This window comes from Ovis canadensis, chromosome 6, assembly GCF_042477335.2.
Source record: "Ovis canadensis isolate MfBH-ARS-UI-01 breed Bighorn chromosome 6, ARS-UI_OviCan_v2, whole genome shotgun sequence".
NCBI classification, from domain to species: Eukaryota; Metazoa; Chordata; class Mammalia; order Artiodactyla; family Bovidae; genus Ovis; species Ovis canadensis.
The window spans coordinates 96338403-96358255 of NC_091250.1; the positions used below are offsets into that span (position 1 = coordinate 96338403).

At 35.8% G+C, this 19853-nt stretch overlaps 1 protein-coding gene across 3 annotated transcripts in view; it reads right to left on the reverse strand.

Annotated features, from left to right (window-relative positions):
• Positions 1-19853, reverse strand: part of TECRL (trans-2,3-enoyl-CoA reductase like) — a 141696-nt gene that overhangs the window by 85544 nt on the left and 36299 nt on the right. For all 3 annotated transcript variants that reach the window (XM_069593118.1, XM_069593119.1, XM_069593120.1), the window contains exon 2: positions 13842-13893. In XM_069593118.1, coding sequence (XP_069449219.1) covers positions 13842-13893 — 52 coding nt within the window. The remainder of the gene's footprint in view (positions 1-13841; positions 13894-19853) is intronic.

Consider the following 19853-nt stretch of genomic DNA (forward strand, 5'->3'; position numbering starts at 1 on the left):
AGATAAGCTGAACAATACTAAGCAAAAAAACTGAGACATAGTAGGTCTCTATAAAAAATAGCAGAATATATATATAATATGAATATATAAAATAACGATAAATAATAATTTATCTTTATATACAAAACCAAAATACTGAACAGCAAAAGTATGTAAAGTGGAAAGTATTCTTTGAATAAAATGTCCTGGATGCTTTGTAAAATTTAGGAAGGATGTAAAAAATAATCATTAATCTCAGATTTTGATGAAAGATTTATTAAAATTTTAATAGTATTATTAGTAAAGTTTTATATATCTGCAAAGCCAAACTTTTTCTTAATAGAAGCCACCTATTTTCCTTGTTCTGGCATCCAAAGATGTATACAACTTTCTCCTTTCTTGTCTTATAAAAGCTCTGTTCTAGTGGGAAGTTCTCATGTGTATAAAGCAAAATTAAGGGACAGCAAATATTAACCAGGCCATGGAAAGCTATATAGGAAATGTGGTTGTATCACAGAATGTCCTGTGCACATTGAATTATCACTTTAGTTACACTGCGTTAGTAGTATTATTGTGTTCTTTCCAAACAGTAAAAGACTAACAACCTGAACAGAAGGGCATGCACATGAGTTCTATTACTTTTTTTTAATGAGAAATAAACATCAAGTATCACTAAAAAAAAACAACAAAAAAGTCTTTCTTGATGTACTGAAATACTTTCAGGTGATTTAATATTGTTGAATCAGTTATTTGTGAGAAATGATTCCTTCATTGTAATTCACTCAAACTAAATGAACCATTTTATTTCCTGTATACCATTTCTTTGCAGTCTTATAAATGCCACCTACATAATTAAGTGATAAAGATAAAATGGAATCAAAAAACCAGTAAAAAAAAAGTAAAAATATGTGTGATAGTGTTTAATATCTGAAAAATAAGAGAACTATTTCCAATCTCATACCCTATAACAACAACAAGAAGTTATAACACTCAGATCAGCATGAAACAATGTGTATAATTTGCTGACCTTGAAAAGACAAGACATCTGCTAAGGCATTTGCTATTAGAGAGCTCTCAAATAAAAAAGACAAAGTGCTATAATGCTGTAAAATCAGCAATCACAAAGCAAATCCTCTGTGGGAAAACAGACATGATTATAAAAATATGTAAAAGCTGTGTAAACAAGTATTTCAGTTCAGTTCAGTTTAGTCACTCAATCGTGTCTGACTCTTTGCGACCCTATGAATCGCAGCATGCCAGGCCTCCCTGTCCATCACTAACTCCCAGAGTTCACTCAAACTTACGTCCATCGAGTCAATGATACCATCCAGCCATCTCATCCTCTGTCGTCCCCTTCTCCTCCTGCCCCAAAACCCTCCCAACATCAAAGTCTTTTCCAATGAGCCAACAGTTTGCATGAGGTGGCCAAAGTACTGAAGCTTCAGCTTTAGCATCATTCCTTCCAAAGAAATCCCAGGGCTGATCTCCTTCAGAATGGACTGGTTGGATCTCCTTGCAGTCCAAGGGACTCTCAAGAGCCTTCTACAAAACCACAGTTCAAAAGCATCAATTCTTCGGTGCTCAGCCTTCTTCACAGTCCAACTCTCACATCCATACATGACTACTGGAAAAACCATAGCCTTGACTAGATGGACCTTAGTCGGCAAAGTAATGTCTCTGCTTTTGGATATGCTATCTAGGTTGGTCATAACTTTTCTTCCAAAGAGTAAGCATCTTTTAATTTCATGGCTGCAGTCACCATCTGTAGTGATTTTGGAGCCCAAAAAAATAAAGTCTGACACTGTTTCCACTGTTTCCCCATCTATTTCCCATGAAGTGATGGGACCGGATGCCATGATCTTTGTTTTCTGAATTTTGAGCTTTAAGCCAACTTTTTCACTCTCCTCTTTCACTTTCATCAAGAGGCTTTTTAGTTCCTCTTCACTTTCTGCCATAAGGGTGGTGTCATCTGCATATCTGAGGTTATTGATATTTCTCCCGGCAATCTTGATTCCAGCTTGTGTTTCTTCCAATCCAGCGTTTCTCATGATGTACTCTGCATATAAGTTAAATGAGCAGGGTGACAATATACAGCCTTGATGCACTCCTTTTCCTATGTGGAACCAGTCTGTTGTTTCATGTCCAGTTCTAACTGTTGTTTCCTGACCTGCATACAGATTTCTCAAGAGGCAGGTCAGGTGGTCTGGTATTCCCATCTCTTTAGAATTTTCCACACTTTATTGTGATCCACACAGTCAAAGGCTTTGGCATAGTCAAAGCAGAAATAGAGGTTTTTCTGGAACTCTCTTGCTTTTTCCATGATCCAGCAGATGTTGGCAATTTGATCTCTGGTTACTCTCCCTTTTCTAAAACCAACTTGAACATCAGGGAGTTCACGGTTCACATATTGTTGAAGCCTGGCTTGGAGAATTTTGAGCATTACTTAACTACCATGTGAGATGAGTGCAATTATGCGGAAGTTTGAGCATTTTTTGGCATTGCCTTTCTTTGGGATTGGAATGAAAAGTGACATTTTCCAGTCCTGTGGCCACTGCTGAGTTTTCCAAATTTGTTGGCATATTAAGTGCAACACTTTCACAGCATCATCTTTCCGGATCTGAAATAGCTCCACTGGAATTCCATCACCTCCACTAGCATTGTTCATAGTGATGCTTTCTAAGACCCACTTGACTTCACATTCCAGGATGTCTGGCTTTAGGTGAGTGATCACACCATCGTGATTATCTGGGGCATGAAGATCTTTTTTGTACAGTACTTCTTTGTATTCTTGCCACCTCTTCTTAATATCTTCTGCTTCTGTTAGGTTCATACCATTACTGTCCTTTATCGAGCCCATCTTTGCATGAAATTTTCCCTTGATAAACCTAATTTTCTTGAAGAGATCTCTAGTCTTTCCCATTCTGTTGTTTTCCTCTATTTCTTTGCATTGATCACTGAAGAAGGCTTTCTTATTTCTTCTTGCTATTCTTTGGAACTCTGCATTCAGATGCTTATATCTTTCCTTTTTTCCTTTGCTTTTTGCTCGTCTTCTTTTCACAGCTATTTGTAAGACCTCCCTAGTCAGCCATTTTACTTTTTTGCATTTCTTTTCTAAGGAGATGGTCTTCATCCCTGTCTCCTGTACAATGTCATGAACCTCATTCCATAGTTCATCAGACACTCTATCTATCAGATCTAGGCCCTTAAATCTATTTCTCACTTCCACTATATAATCATAAGGGGTTTTATTTAGGTCATACCTGAATGGTCTAGTGGTTTTCCCTACTTTCTTCAATTTAAGTCTGAATTTGACAATAAGGAGTTCATTATCTGGGCCACAGTCAGCTCCCGGTCTTGTTTTTGCTGACTGTATAGAGCTTCTCCATCTTTGGCTGCAAAGAATATAATCAGTCTGAATTCGGTGTTGACCATCTGGTGATGTCCATGTGTAGAGTCTTCTCTTGTGTTATTGGAAGAGGGTGTTTGCTATGACCAGTACATTTTCTTGGTAAAACTCTATTAGTCTTTGCCCTGCTTCATTCTGCATTCCAAGGCCAAATTTGCCTGTTATTCCAGGTGTTTCTTGACTTCCTACTTTTGCATTCCAGTCCCCTAGAATGAAAAGGACATTTTTTGGGGGGGTGTTAGTTCTAAAAGATCTTGTAGGTCTTCATAAAACCATTCAACTTCAGCTTCTTCAGCGTTACTGGTTGGGGCATAGACTTTGATTACCATGATATTGAATGTTTTGCCTTGGAGACGAACAGAGATCATTCTGTCGTTTTTGAGATTGCATCCAAGTACTGCATTTAGGACTCTATTGTTGACCATGATGGCTACTCCAATTCTTCTGAGGGATTCCTGCTCGCAGTAGTAGATATAATGGTCATCTGAGTTAAATTCACCCATTCCAGTCCATTTTAGTTTGCTGACTCCTAGAATGTCGATGCTCACCCTTGCCATCTCCTGTTTGACCACTTCCAATTTGCCTTGATTCATGGACCTGACATTCCAGGTTCCTATGCAATATTGCTCTTTACAGCATTGGATCTTGCTTCTATCACCAGTCACATCCACAACTAGGTATTGTTTTTGCTTTGGCTTCATCCCTTCATTCTTTCTGGAATTATTTCTCCACTGATCTCCAGTAGCATATTGGGCACCTAATGACCTGTGGAGTTCCTCTTTTGGTACCCTATCATTTTCCCTTTTCATACTGTTCATGGGATTCTCAAGGCAATAATACTGAAGTGGTTTGCCATTCCCTTTATATGGTAAATGTTATATGATCTGTTACTTAAAAAAAAGATTAAATTTCATTTACTATTCTTGAAATACTCAGAATTTACACGCCATCCAACTTTAAATCTAGTTTTAATTATAATGATGGTAGAGTGCGGTGTATAGAGACATGAGGGTGAAAATCACTGATGTTCTCCAGGAGGGACTTCAAGATACAAGCAAAAACAATGATTACAAATGTTAATGAATAAATAGAGAATATGCAGCGAAGGGACTTTTACCATTTTTCATACATTAAAGAAGTGAAATAGGCGAAAATATATATTTGTTGCACATGCATATATGTAATTTATAGTTTTATATGTATCTCTTCTTCAGGAAAGCCACTGGTCTTTCTCCTTAGTCTTGCTGCTGTTGCTGCTAAGTCACTTCAGTCATGTCTGACTCTGAGCGACCCCAGAGACGACAGCCCACCAAGCTCCCTTGTCCCTGGGATTCTCCAGGCAAGAACACTGGAGTGGGTGGCCATTTCCTTGTCCAATGCATGAAAGTGAAAAGTGAAAGTGTGATCGCTCAGTCGTGTCTGACTCAGTGACCTCATGGACTGCAGTTCACCAGGCTCCTCCGCCCATGGGATTTTCCAGGATAGAGTCCTGGAGTGGGTTGCCATTGCCTTCTCCCTCCTTAGTCTTAACAGCTAATATTACAATTGTAGTTTTCTTCCTCTCATCTTTTCACCAGTCTGATTGTTCATTACAGTATCACCAGCATGATCTAAAAGATGACTTATACCAAAGCAGAACTGAAAAACATGGACCTTATGAAGACATAATAGTCATTTTACAGAATGAGAAAAATCACAGTAAAGTGAGTTCTAAAATAGAGCTAAGAAAAATATTAAACTGACACAAGTCAGAGAGATAGGAGGAAGACAAAAAACAAAGATCAATTTTCAGTAGTCATGTGTGGATGTGAGAGTTGGACTATATAGAAAGTTAGGTGCTGAAGAATTGATGCTTTTGAACTGTGGTGTTGGAAAAGACTCTTCAGAGTCTCTTAAACATCAAGGAGATCCAAAGAGTCCATCCTAAGGGAAATCAGTCCTGAATATTCATTGGAAGGACTGATGCTAAAGCTGAAACCCCAATACTTTGGTCACCTGTTGAGAACTGACTCAATGGAAAATACCCTAATGCTGGGAAACATTGAAGGCGGGAGAAGAAGGGGACAACAGAGGATAAGATGGTTAGCAAGCTCAGGGAGTTAGTAAAGGACAGGGAAACCTGGCGTGCTGCACTTCATGGGGTCGCAACGAGTCGGACATGAATGGGCAACTGAACTGAACTGAAGAGAACAAATGATCGAGATAAAAGACATACAAAGGGAAATTTTCCTCTCAAGAAATCTACTCTTGTGATAAGAGTTATATATAATTTTCTTTACAAAATTAACACACATTCTTATTATAATTCCAAGGCCTAGAAATAAACAGCATTTGAAGTATATTAAAAAAAAAATCACTTGGTGTCAGAAACGTAAGAAGTGACTATAAAAAATTTATAGTTCTAACACTTTAGTTATATTGTATATGCAAAATATATAACTACACATGTAATATATTTTTATTGTTTAAATAATTTATGAATTTAAATAAATGATATTAGCAAATTTTAAAATATGTTAAAAAGATGAAATATTAAGGTGATCAACAGATCACTCTTTTTATGATTATGTATACAGTCACTTCCTAAGTCAAGTTGGCCTGAGAAAGAATCACTGCAAACAAAGCTAGTGGAGGTGATGGAATTCCAGCTGAGCTACTTAAAATCCTAAAAAATGATGCTGTGAAAGTGCCACACTCAATATGCCAGCAGATTTGGAAAACTCAGCCAGGGGCCACAGGACTGGAAAAGGTCAGTTTTCATTCCAATCCCAAAGAAAGGCAATGCCAAAGAATCTTCAAACAACTGCATAATTGCACTCATCTCATGTGCTAGCAAAGTAATGTTCAAATTTCTCCAAGTGAAGTTTCAACACTGTGTGCACAAAGAAATTCCAGATGTTCAAGCTGAATTAAGAAAACGCAGAAGAACCAGAGATAAATTGCCAATATCTGTGGATCATCAAAAAAGCAAGAGAGTTCCAGAAAAACATCTACTTCTGCTTCATTGCTATGCCAAAGCCTTTGACTGTGAGGATCATGATAAACTGGAAAATTCTTCAAGAGATGGGAATACCAGACCACCTAACCTGCCTCCTGAGAAAACTGTTTGCAGGTGGAGAAGCAACAGTTAGAACTGGACATGCAACAATGGACTGGTTCCAAATTCAGAAAAGAGCATGTTAAGGCTGCATATTTTTTACCCTGCTACTTTAACATATGCAGAGTACATCATGCGAAATGCCAAACCAGATGAAGCACAAGTTAAAGTCAAGATTGTGGGGAGAAATATCAATAACCTCAAATATGCAGATAACACCATCCTTATGGAAGAAAGAAAAGAAGAATCAAAGAGTCTTTTGATGAAAGTGAAAGAGGAGAGTGAAAAACGTGGCTTAAAACTCAGCATTCAAACAACAAAGATCACGGCATTCAGTCCCATCACTTCATGTAAATAGATGGGGAAATAATGGAAACTGTGACAGACTATTTCCTTGGGCTCCAAATCACTGAAGATGGTGACTGCAGCCATGAAATTAAAAGATACTTGCTCCTTGGAAGAAAAGCTATGACCAATCCAGACAGCATATTAAAAAGCAGAGATATTACTTAACCAACAAAGGTCTGTATAGTCAAAGCTATAGTCTCTCCAGTAGTCATGTATGGTGTGAGATTTGAATCTTAAAGAAAGCTGAGCACCTAAGAATTGATGATTTTGAATTGTGGTGTTGGAGAAGACTCTTGAGAGTCCCTTGGACTGCAAGGAGATCCAACCAGTCCATCTTAAAGGAGGTCAATCCTGGGTGTTCATTGGAAGGACTGATGCTAAAGCTGAATCTCCAATACTTTGGCCACCTGATGAGAAGAACTGACTCATTAGGAAAGACCCTAATGCTGGGAAAGTTTGAAGGTAGGAGGAGAAAGGAATGACAGAGGATAAGATGGTTGGATGGCATCACCAACTCAATGGATATTAATTTGAGCAAGCTCTGGGAGTTGGTGATGGACAGCAAAACCTGGTGTGCTGCAGTCCATGGGGTTACAGAGTCAGACACGACTGAATGACTGAACTGAATTGAATACAGTCATATATTGTTGGATTTAGCAAATTTTTTTAGTGAATTAAGCATAATTTAATTGACATCTAGATATTTCTCTGTTATGCAATATGGAAAAAATGGTTTTGTGTTTCTGTATTTTTTGAAATCTGAAGACCAATACTTTTTTGAAGTGCATTCTAATAAATGCAACATTTTATGGATATCCTCTTTCTTTAAGTGACAGATATACTTTTAAAGGAAAGGTAATTTTGAAAAAGTAGAAAAATTTACAATTTACTTAAAGTTGTTAAAGTTTAGAACTGGTCTTTGAAAAGTTATAAAAATAACAGTTGTCAAGAAATCCTTAAGTATATATGTCTTACTACCTTTAATATAGGTATTAAAACTAATCATATTGTCATATATTCAACTGTCCTGTCATAAAACTGGATATTTCTAGGAGTTCTCACAAGCTAATACACCTCACTTTCCTAATTACTAGAAATAAGTTCTAGACAATATAAATGTAGTGTGTGCTCAGTTGCTCAATTGTGTCCAACTGTTTGCCATATCAGGAGTTGTAGTCCTCCAGGCTCCTCCGTCCAAAGAATTATTCTGGCAAGAATAGTAGAGTAGGTTGCAATTTCCTCCTTCTGGGTATCTTTCCAAGCATAAATTGAACCTATGTCTCCTGAATATCCTGCATTGGCAGGCAGATTTTTTACCAGTGAGCCACCAGGGAAGACAACATAAATGTAGAGGTGGTTAGTCGCTAAAGCATGTCCAGCTTTTTGCAGCCTCATGGACTATGGCCCACTAGATTCCTCTGCCATTGGATTTTCCAGGCAAGAGTACTGGATTGAGTTGCCATTTCCTTTTCCACAGGATCTTCCCCATCCAGGGATTGAACTAGGGTCTCCTGAATTGCAGATAGAATCTTTACCAACTGAGTCATAAAAGAAGACACACATAAATGTAGAACTGGATCTAAAATTTTGTTGACATATAAATAAGTCCATAGGTAGATACAGACTAACATAAAAATAGTCACAATATCACACATCAAGGTGACTGCACATTCTTTCTAAATATACATTAGTTTCTGATTAATTTCTTTGTTTTCAGACAATAATACAAATAATACATTTATACTGTCATTATTAAATGAAATAATTTTGTCTTATCTTTTCCTTTACAGTGAGAAAAGCGTTTCTAAAATGTTTTCACAATTATTATTGTAATCTAAACTTTCTGAAACCACTTTACTAGATAGAATTACTAAGTCTTTCCAAGGATGGCAATTCGATTGCTAGCTTAACAAAACAACTGCATTTGGAACCTAAAATAAACGGGAGATAATCATGGAAATAACCAGGGCAACATCTTTCACATAAACTATGTAAGATATAAATTTGGAGTTTCAATAATTTAGAAAAATATTGGCATAAATATACAGAGAATTTTTAATTACCAACCTAAAAGAATTAATCCACTATAAATCTCTTCACTTCTCTTGCTTTATTCTTTTTCTATCCACTATATAATCCATTTCTGTTTCTTTTTAACATATCCAAATCCAACATGTCTTTATGGAAAATATCAGAACTCACCTTCCTCTAGAATTTTAAACTGCCTAAACCAGTTTTCCCCTTCATAGATCATAGCCTTGTTAAGCGAAGGGGTTTGTGTAACTCTGAAGCTATGAAACATGCCATGTAGGGCCACCAAGATGGAGTGGTCAAAGTGGAGAGTTCTGACAAAACATGGTTCACTGGAGGAGGGATGGCAAACTACTTGAGGATTCTTGCTGTGAGAACCCTATAAAGAGTATAGGAAGGCAAAAATATATGAAACCAGAAGATGAACCCACCAGGTCAGAACATGTCTAGTATGCTACTGAGGAAGAGCAGAGGGTAATTACTAATAGTTCCAAAAAGAATGAAGAGGTTAGGCCAAAGCAAAAATGATACTCAGTTTTGGATGTGTCTGGTGGTTAAAGTAAAGTTCAATGCTGTAAATAATAATATTGCATAAGAATCTGGAATGTTAGGTCCATGAAACAAGGTAAATTTGGATGTGATCAAACAGGAGATGGCAAAGTGAACTTTGACATCTTAGAAATCAGTGAACTCAAATGGGCAAGAATAGGAGAATCTAATTCAGATGACCATTATATCTACTACTGTGGACAAGAATCCTTTAGAAGGAATGGAGTAATCCTCACAGTCAATAAAAAAGTCCAGAATGCAGTACTTGGGTACAATCTCAAGAACAAACAAACAAAAAAATGATCTCCATTTGTTTTCAAGGCAAACATTAAACATCACAGTAATCCAAGTCTATGCCCCAACCACTGATGCTGAAGAAGCGTAAGTTGATCAGTTCTATGAAGACCTACAAAACCTCCTAGACTAACATCAAAAGAAAAAGAAAAAGTCATTTTCATCATAGATGATTGGAATACAAAGGTAGGAAGTCAAGAGATTTCTAGAGTAACAGGCAGGTTTGCCCATGGAGTACAAAACAAAACAGAGCACAGATTAAGAGTTTTTTCAAGAGAACACACTGGCCATAGAAAGCACCCTTTTCCAGCAACAAAGTAGACATCTCTACACATGGACATCACCAGATAGTCGATACCAAAATCAGATTGTTTATATTATTTGCAGCTGAAGATGAGGATGTTCTATAGAAGACCTGGGGATAACTGTGGCTCAGATCATAAACTTCTTATTGCAACATTCAGTCTTAAATTGAAAAAAGTAGGGAAAACTACTAGGCCATTTAGGTATGACTTAAATCAAATTTCTTATGATTATACAGTGGAGGTGACAAATAGATCCAAGAGATTATATATGATAGACAGAATGCCCAAAGAACTATGGATGGATATCCATTACACTGTAAAAAAGGCTGAAGCCAAAATCATCCCAAGGAAAATTAAATGCAATAAGTCAAAGTGGTTGTCTGAGGAAATTTTACAAAAAACTAAGGAAATAAAAGCAAAAGGCAAGGGAGAAAAGGAAAGATATACACAACTGAATGCCAAGTTCCAGAGACTAGCAAGGAGAGGTAAAAAGACCTTCTTGAATGAGCAGTGTAAGGAAGTTAAGGAAAATGATAAAATGGGAAAGACTGGAGGTCTTTTAAATAAAATTGTAGATACCCAGTGAACACTGCATGCACGGATGGGCATGATAAAGACAGAAACAGTAAGGAACTAGCATAAGCCAAAGAGATTAAGAAGAGGTGGCAAGAATACACAGAAGTACTATACAAAAAAAGCTCTTGATCTGGATAACCATGATGGTGTGGTCACTCACCTAGAGGTAGACATTCGGGAAAGTAAAGAAGAACTAAAGATCCTCTTGATGAAGATGAAAGAGGAGAATGAAAAAGTTGGCTTAAAACTCAACATTCAGAAAACTAAGATCTTGCCTCTAGTCCCATCACTTCATGGCAAATAGAAGGGGAAACAGAGGAAACAGTGATAGACTTTATTTTGGGGGCTCCAAAATCACTGCAGATGGTGACTGCAGCCATGAAATTAAAAGATGCTTACTTCTTGGGAGGAAAGTTATGACCAACCTAGCAATGGCAACCCACTCCAGTACTCTTGCCTGGAAAATCCCATGGGCAGAGGAGCCTGGTAGGCTGCAGTCCATGGGGTCACAAAGAGTCGGACACGACTGAGCGACCACACTTTCACTTTTCACTTTCATGCATTGGAGAAGGAAATGGCAACCCACTCCAGTGTTCTTGCCTGGAGAATCTCCAGGATGGGGGAGCCTGATGGGCTGCCATCTAAGGGGTCACGCAGAGTCGGACACAACTGGAGCGACTTAGCAGCAGCAGACAGCATGTTAAAAAGCAGACAGACATTGCTTCACCAGCAAAGGTCCATCTAGTCAAAGCTATGGTTTTTCCAGTAGTCATGCGTGGATGTGAGAGTTGAACTATAAAGAAAGTTGAGCACTGAAGAACTGATGCTTTTGAACTGTGGGGTTGGAGAAGACTCTTGAGAGTCCTTTGGACTCTCCTTGCAAGGAGATCAAACCAGTCCATCCTAAAGGAGACTGGTCCTGAATATTCTTTAGAAGGACTGATGCTGAAGCTAAAACTCCAATATTTTGGCCACCTTATGAGAAGAACCAACTCATTTGGAAAGACCCTGATGCTGGGAAAGATTGAAGGCAGGAGGAGAAGGGGACAACACCGGATGAGCTGGATGGCAATCACTGACTCAATGGACATGAGTTTGAGTAAACTCCGGGAGTTGTTGATGGACACGGAGGCCTGGGGTGCTGCATTTCATGGGATTGGAAAGAGTTGGACGCGACTGAGTGAACTGAACTGAACTGAACTGAATTGATTACATACACATCCAGTTTTGATGATGGAATTCCATCTGAGCTATTTAAAATACTAAAAGAAGAGTTCTTGTTAAAGTGTTGCACTCAATATGTCAGCAAATTTAGAAAACTCAGCTGTGGTCACGGACTGTAAATGTCAGTTTTCATTCCAATCCCAAAGAAGCATAGTGTCAAAGAATGTTCAAACTACAGTACAGTTGTGTTTATTTCACATGCTACTGAGGTTATGCTCAAAATCCTGTATGTGAGGTTTCAACAGTACATGAACAGAGAGCTTCAAGATATATAATCCATATTTAGAAAAAGCAGAGGAACCTGAGATCAAATTGCCAACATTTGTTGGATCATAGAGAAATTTTGTAATGATTCCAGGAAAATACTTAATTCTTCACTGACTACACTAAAGCCTTTGACTATGTGGATAGCAATAAACTGTGGAAAGTTCTTAAAGAGATGGGAATACCAGACCACCTTACCTGTTTTCTGAGAAACCTGTATGCCTGTCAAGAAGCAACAGTTAAAACTGAACATGGAATAATGGAGTTCCAAACTGGGAAAGGAGTATGTAAAGGTGACAAGTATACTGTCACCCTGTTTGTTTAACATATGTGCAGAGTACATCATGCAAATGCCAGGGTGAATGAATCACAAGCTGGAATCAAGATTGCTAGGAGAAATATCAACAAGATATATCTTTATATATATAATATACATATAGTATATATATTATAGTGCATATATTTATATAAAATAAAATATAATGTAATACTATTAATATAATATAATATGTGATATATATTTATATATATATTTATTATATATGGAATCTTCTTCATGAGAAAATTTTTGAGGGCTAATGAGAAATTTTGTTTTCATTTATTCATTATGCTTATCATAATGTCATATACACAAAAAGTATTTAGCAAATATTCTGCATCTTTTCTGAAAGAAAATAATGAAATAATTATCCTAGTTTGCTCAAGTATTTTTTTAATTGATATATTAAATTATGAGCTTTAAGTATTTTCTGAAAAGAAGCATTGCTGAAATAAATCTAGAAGTATTGAAAATGCTCCTCTTCAAAATCTATAGAATGTGCAACACCGAAAATGAATTCTAATGTAAAGATTGTAACTACACACTTAGGGCAATAATGATGTGTCATTGTAGGCTCAGGGAGTATAACAAATATACTCTTTTGAATGCTATGGTGGAGAATGCTGCCCATGGTCTTCTGTGTTTGCTCAGCACAAACGAGGGTTTGATCGCTGAGTCAGGATGATCCCCTGGAGGAGGAATGAAAATCCACTCCAGTATTCTTGCCAGGAAAAATCCCACGAAGAGAGGAGCCCATGGGATCCCCAAAAGTCAGACATGACTGGGACTGAGGGTGCATGTTGTCCATGTGTGGGATAGGGTTATACTGGAACTCTGTGTATTTTCTGAACAATTTATTGTGAATCTAAAAATGCCCTAAAAATGAAGTTTATTAAAAATTGTTAACTGGTAATTATAGGCAACATCACTATGTTAACAATTATAGGTAAACTATTCAAAAAGTTGAAAAATAAAAATTAAACAAATTTCATATTATATATATATTTCTCTATAAATAATAGGATATCTATTAATGAGGAAAATCTAGCTATTAATAAAATTAAATAACAAATGCAATTTTAAGTATTCCTATGTGATAGATATTTAATCAGTATAAATACATGAAATTTAAAAAATGCTCTATATTTGCTTAAATATAAAGAAATACCTTATATTGATTAATGACTTTCACATATAGGATGTTTCCTGTTAGAATGGAAAAGTTCAAATAAAACTGAGTTTTGAAAATTAAAGTGTGAATTAAAGAGGTAGATATGAAAATGTTCACTATGAAGGGGTATTTAGCATAGTATTATTTCTGAGTTCCATGTAAAAATATGATTTCCATGTAATCTTTCCATCATAATATTGAACTTATTCTTATAGTAAATCTGAACCAATTTGAGAAAAACACTGTAATATAAATTCAAAATTGTATATAAAACTTACATGCTTTGTGAAATTTCTGCTTGACATCATGAATGGTAGATTTTTGTGTCACCTGAAAAATGGAGAGAATGATTAAGAAAAAGTATTCATTTGTTTGCTTCATATTCCTTTAATAAGAAAACATTTGTTTAATATGTTTAAAATATACAATAAGTACAAAATGTCTAGATTTTTGGTTTAGCTCTCTAGTCACTACCTCTCTGATGATTTTGAAACATTGCCTCTTTAAGGCTTTTGCAAAAGTTTTGTATTTATATATTACAGCAATAATGTAACTATGAGGTCATCCAAATTCTTATTTCAAAAGTTATCTTTACTAATTTTCTCTGCCTGTGATATTCAGTTTCTGATTTCCAAATTGATGGGACTATCAATTCAAATTATGAATGAATTCAAAAGAAATAAAGTAAAAGAGTTATCAGAGGGATCCAGGAATATAAAATTTATTTGCACAAACAAAAGAGGGAAATATTTACTTCAGAATATCATGTAAAAAATAAAAATATTCAAAGCTTCATAGTTATGTTTTTAAAATTTTCACCCAAAGATGCCATAGGACCAACAGAAATCTGTTATATATATATATATATATATATATATATATATATATATAATGGATATATATATATAATGGATATATATATAATGGAGATATATATATATAATGGATATATATATAATGGATATATATATATAATGGATATATATATAATGGATATATATATATCCATTCTTTGAGTATATTATTATTACTTGGTCCTAATCTACAGAAATTAAATCTTTCCAATATTAGGTGGTACAGTGATAAAGAATCCACCTGCCAATGCAGGAGATGCAAGAGACACAGGCTCTATCCCTGGGTCAGGAAGAACCTTTGGAGTAGAAAATGGCAACAGCAGAAAAGGAGAAAAGTGTGGCAGAAGATAAAATAATTAGTTAGCCTTGCCAACTCAATGGACTAGAACTTTAGCAAACTCAGATAGTGAAGGACAGGGAAGTCTGGTGTGCTGCAGTCATAAAGAGTTGGACATGATCTAGCAACTAAACAATAACAACAAAAATGCTAGAAAAGAGAATAAGGGAAAATGTTTCTTCATCTAAATAGGAAAATTCATTAGGATAAGAGTTTTATCAAAACACCCTAAACCATTACAGTACTTTCTGACTTTCTGATTCAGTCCCTAGCCAGCTTGCAAACTGAAATTCCCCTCTGCTTCTGATTTCTCATTGGCTTGTGAAAAACCCAACAATCCTTCAAGGACTATGTCAAAGATATTTTCATATTCATGCAAGTCAAATATATTTCCTTTCTCTAAACAAATATAGAATATTGTGTACATGGTTTATTTTAGTTTTTGCTACATTAAAATCTTCTTATGGCTATTTTGGGAGGATAAAATTAAAAAAACAAAGTGTCCAAAAGGATGGTACATAATAATATTAATATTCTAGGCAGTTGTTATTGAAATTATTATACTTAATATTGTGTTATATATCAAAAGCATAACAAAGAGTACATTATTTTACTATATTTCATTCCCTCCTGCAACCAAGTGTGACAAAACATTCAGAATTATTTCTTATTTCTTCTATGTTTATAGTCTACTAAACCAGAAAGTTTCAAGGACTGAAGGCTGATATTTTTTCCATTTGTGTTATGCTTTAAATTACAAAAGAAACCTAAATGATTCTGTTAGTGTATCATTGTCTTTTCTAAATGTAGGAAAATATTTGAAAATTTTAGAGAAGATAATAGGTATTTGTATGCTTAAACATAACATATTTTGATTTTGATTATTAAACTTTGACACTTGAATTATATTTTTTAAAGGTGATGGTTTGTTTTAGTAATAGTCACTTCATTATTTCATTGTTATTTAATAATTATCAGTCGGTTCAGTTCAGTTCAGTCACTTAGTCGTCTCCAACTCTTTGCGACCCCATGAATTGCAGCATGCCAGGCCTCATTGTCCATCACCAACTCCTGGAGTTCACTCAGACTCACATCCATCGAGTCAGTGAGACCATCCAGCCATCTCATCCTCTGTTGTCCCCTTCTCCTCCTGCCCTCAATCCCTCCCAGCATCACAGTCTTTTGCAATGAGTCAAGTCTTCACATGAGGTGGCCAAAGTACTGGAGTTTCAGCTTTAGCATCATTCCTTCCACAGAACACCCAGGGCTGATCTCCTTCAGAATGGACTGGTTGGATCTCCTTGCAGTCCAAGGAACTCTTCAAGAGTCTTGCAGTCCAAGGGACTCTTCAAGAGTCTTCTTTAAAAGCATCCCTTGCAGTCCAAGGGACTCTTCAAGAGTCTTCTTCAAAAGCATCAATTATTCGGCACTCAGCTTTCTTCACAGTCAACTCTGACATCCATACATGACCACTGGAAAAACCATAGCCTTGACTAGATGGACCTTTGTTGTCAAAGTAATGTCTCTGCTTTTCAATATGCTATCTAGATTGGTCATAATTTTTCTTCCAAGGAGTAAGCATCTTTTAATTCACCATTATATGTTGTGGCCTCTGACAAAGATGCCAAAGATTAACGTACTATTCTCTAGAGTAACAGATATCCGTTCTTCAGTCTTTTCAAGAGCCATATATTTAAAAACATAATAATATATAATATAGCGATAATTTTCATGATTAACAACTCCTCAGTTAGGGTTCACTGTGGGCTCAACTCCCGCTATTTGAGGGCACATAATCTTGACTGTGTGGATCCCCCAAAAATGTGGAAAATTCTGAAAGAGATGAGAATACTAGACCACTTGCCTCCTGAGAAATTTGTATGCAGGTCAAGAAGCAACAGTTAGAATTGCACATGGAACAACAGACTGGTTTCAAATAGGAAAAGGAGTACATCAAGGCTATATATTGTCACCCTTCTTATTTAACTTATATGCAGAGTACATATGAGAAATGCTGGACTAGATGAAGAACAAGCTGGAATCAAGTTTGCCAGGAGAAATATCAATAACCTCAGATTTGTAGATGACACCAAATTTATGGTAGAAAACGGAGGGAAAAAAAAAAAACACTAGAGAGCCTCTTGATGAAAATGAAAGAGGAGAGTGAAAAAGCTGGCTTAAAACTCAATATTCAGAAAATTAAGATCATGGCATCCAGTCCCATCACTTCATGGCAAATAGATGGAGAAACAATGGAAACAGTGACAGGTTTTATTTTTTGGGGCTCCAAAATCACTATAGATGGTGACTGCAGCCGTGAAATTAAATGACGCATACTCCTTGGAAGAAAAATTATGACCAACCTAGACAGCATAGCAAAAAGCAGAGACATTACTTTGCCAAAAAAGGTCTGTCCAGCCAAGGCTATGTTTGTTTCCAATATTCACATATGGATGTGAGAGTTAGACTACAAAGAAAGCTGGGCACCGAAGAATTTGGTGCTTTTGAAGTGTGGTGTGGGAGAAGATTATTGAGAGTCACTTGGATTGTAAAGAGATCCAACCAGTACATACTAAAGAAAATCAGTCCTGAATATTCATTGGAATGATTGATACTGAAGCTGAAACTCCAATATTTTGGCCACTTGATGTGAAGAACTGACTGATTAGAAAATACCCTGATTCTGGGAAAGATTGAAGACAGGACAAGAAGAGGATGAGAGAGGATGAGATAGCTGGTTGGCATCACTGACTCAATGGACATGAGTTTGAGTAAGTTCCAGGTGTTGGTGATGGACAGAGAAGCCTGATGCACTGCAGTCCATGGAATCGCAAAGAATCAGATATGAGTGAACTACTGAAATGAACTGAACTGAATCTTGTGTATACATGCCAGTGGTTCTAACAGTCTATGAAATTCTTGAAAACAATTATCTGGTGTATTGTAGTTTGTGTTTCAATGTGTAGCATACCATATAGCATATAATAAAGTGTTAGGTTACTTTTGTTGAAGTGAAAAATAAAGCTATTAGCAGAAATTTGCATGGAAACAGAAGCCCCTTGATTTGATATGAAAAATCTTTCACAAGTAGATTACTGTGGAAAAGCTGTATGTTTTGTTTTTCAAACCAGCATACAGTAAATCTCGATCTTCTAACTTGGCATATACACATTTTCCCCAATGAATTTATAGACTTCCAAGACTAAAAGTATGCTACCGTGAAAAAATCTACTTGTGGAAACTGGGTTATTATTATAAGCTTTTCTAAAAGTTTTCAATTTAATATTTTTATTAAATTACATTTAAATTTCACTTGTTAAAAAAAAAAGCTGCTGACTTTGAATAAATCTTTGAGAACTGCCCTTTTCTAGAATAATTTTAGTCAAATACAGCAGAAAAATATATGATTAACCATGAAATGATTCAGACAGTAAGTGTTGCTCAATTAGCCACAAGCTTGTGCTTGGTCAACTCTTTCAGTACTTTAGTCGCACTCAGCACAAAAAGAGGAAAATATGATCATTAATAGAGCATATAAGACTTTCTTATTACTAAATAAATGTCTCTGTAGATTCATTAAGAAATTTTTTCATAATAATTTCTACTTTTAGCCAGTTTAAACAACAGGGACCAGATATCTGTAATAATTCATTCATTTTGGTAAATCACAATTAATTGTGCTGTTGGGAGAAAAATATTCTGTCATCTGAAATCCTAAAATTCTCATTAATCTTTCTTTATAATCAGAGTGACTTAATCTTAAAATATTAGGTACACAAGGTAATTGATGTTTATTAGTTGAACCAAAAATTTATCCTTAAATTTCAACTAATCATAATTGAGTTTTGTGTCATCATTATGTTTTCAACATTTAGGTTGATGAACTTAGAAAAATATTTTCACATTAAAGTACAATTTAGGGTTTGCTTGAATACCCTCCTTATGAAGATACTGCAGTATTTCACAAAATAAGTCTTTTTTCACTATTACTACCTTTTGAAATTTGAAAGTGGCAATTCTTTTACCATCTGAGCCACCAGGAAAGCTCTTTATATACTACAGTGTGTTATTTTAAAAAAGGTTTTGCACAGTCAAAAAAAAAATTTATACCTTCCATGTATTTCAGATCTTATTATCATAGCAAATGGCTCTTTATATGTTACAATAGCACATTTGGTCAATTATTTATTAAAAATAAAAATAAGCATAAATATATAAATTATTAAAATTTTCACCATGGAAAGTTTCAAAAATATATCCTTCTGAATAATTTTCTTTTAAATAAATATTTGGCTACTATGCCAAAGCATTTGACTGTGTGGAACACAATAACCTGGAAAATTCTGAAAGAGATGGGAATACCAGACCACCTGACCTGCCTCTTGAGAAATCTGAATGCAAGTCAGGAAGCAACAGAAGAAACTGGACATGGACCAATAGACTGGTTCCAAATAGGAAAAGGAGTGCATCAAGGCTGTATATCGTCATGCTGCTTAGTTAACTTATATGCAGAGTATATCATGAGAAACGCTGGATTGGAAGAAACACAAGCTGGAATCAAGATTGCCGGGAGAAATATCAATAAACTCAGATATGCAGATGGCCCTACCCTTAGGGCAAAAGTGAAGAAGAACTAAAACGCTTCCTGATGAAAGTGAAAGAGGAGAGTGAAAAAGTTGGCTTACAGCTCAATATTCAGAAAACGAAGATCATGGCATCCGGTCCCATCACTTCATGGGAAATAGATGGGAAAACAGTGGAAACAGTGTCAGACTTTATATTTTGGGACTCCAAAATCACTGCAGATGGTGACTGCAGCCATGAAATTAAAAGACACTTATTCCTTGAAAGAAAAATTATGACCAACCTAGATAGCATATTCAAAAGCAGAGATATTAGTTTGCCAACTAAGGTCCTTCTAGTCAAGGCTATGGTTTTTCCTGTGGTCATGTATGGATGCGAGAGTTGGACTGTGAAGAAGGTTAAGCGCCGAAGAATTGATGATTTTGAACCGTGGTGTTAGAGAAAACTCTTGAGAGTCCCTTGGACTGCAAGGAGATCCAACCAGTCCATTCTGAATGAGATTAGCCCTGGGATTT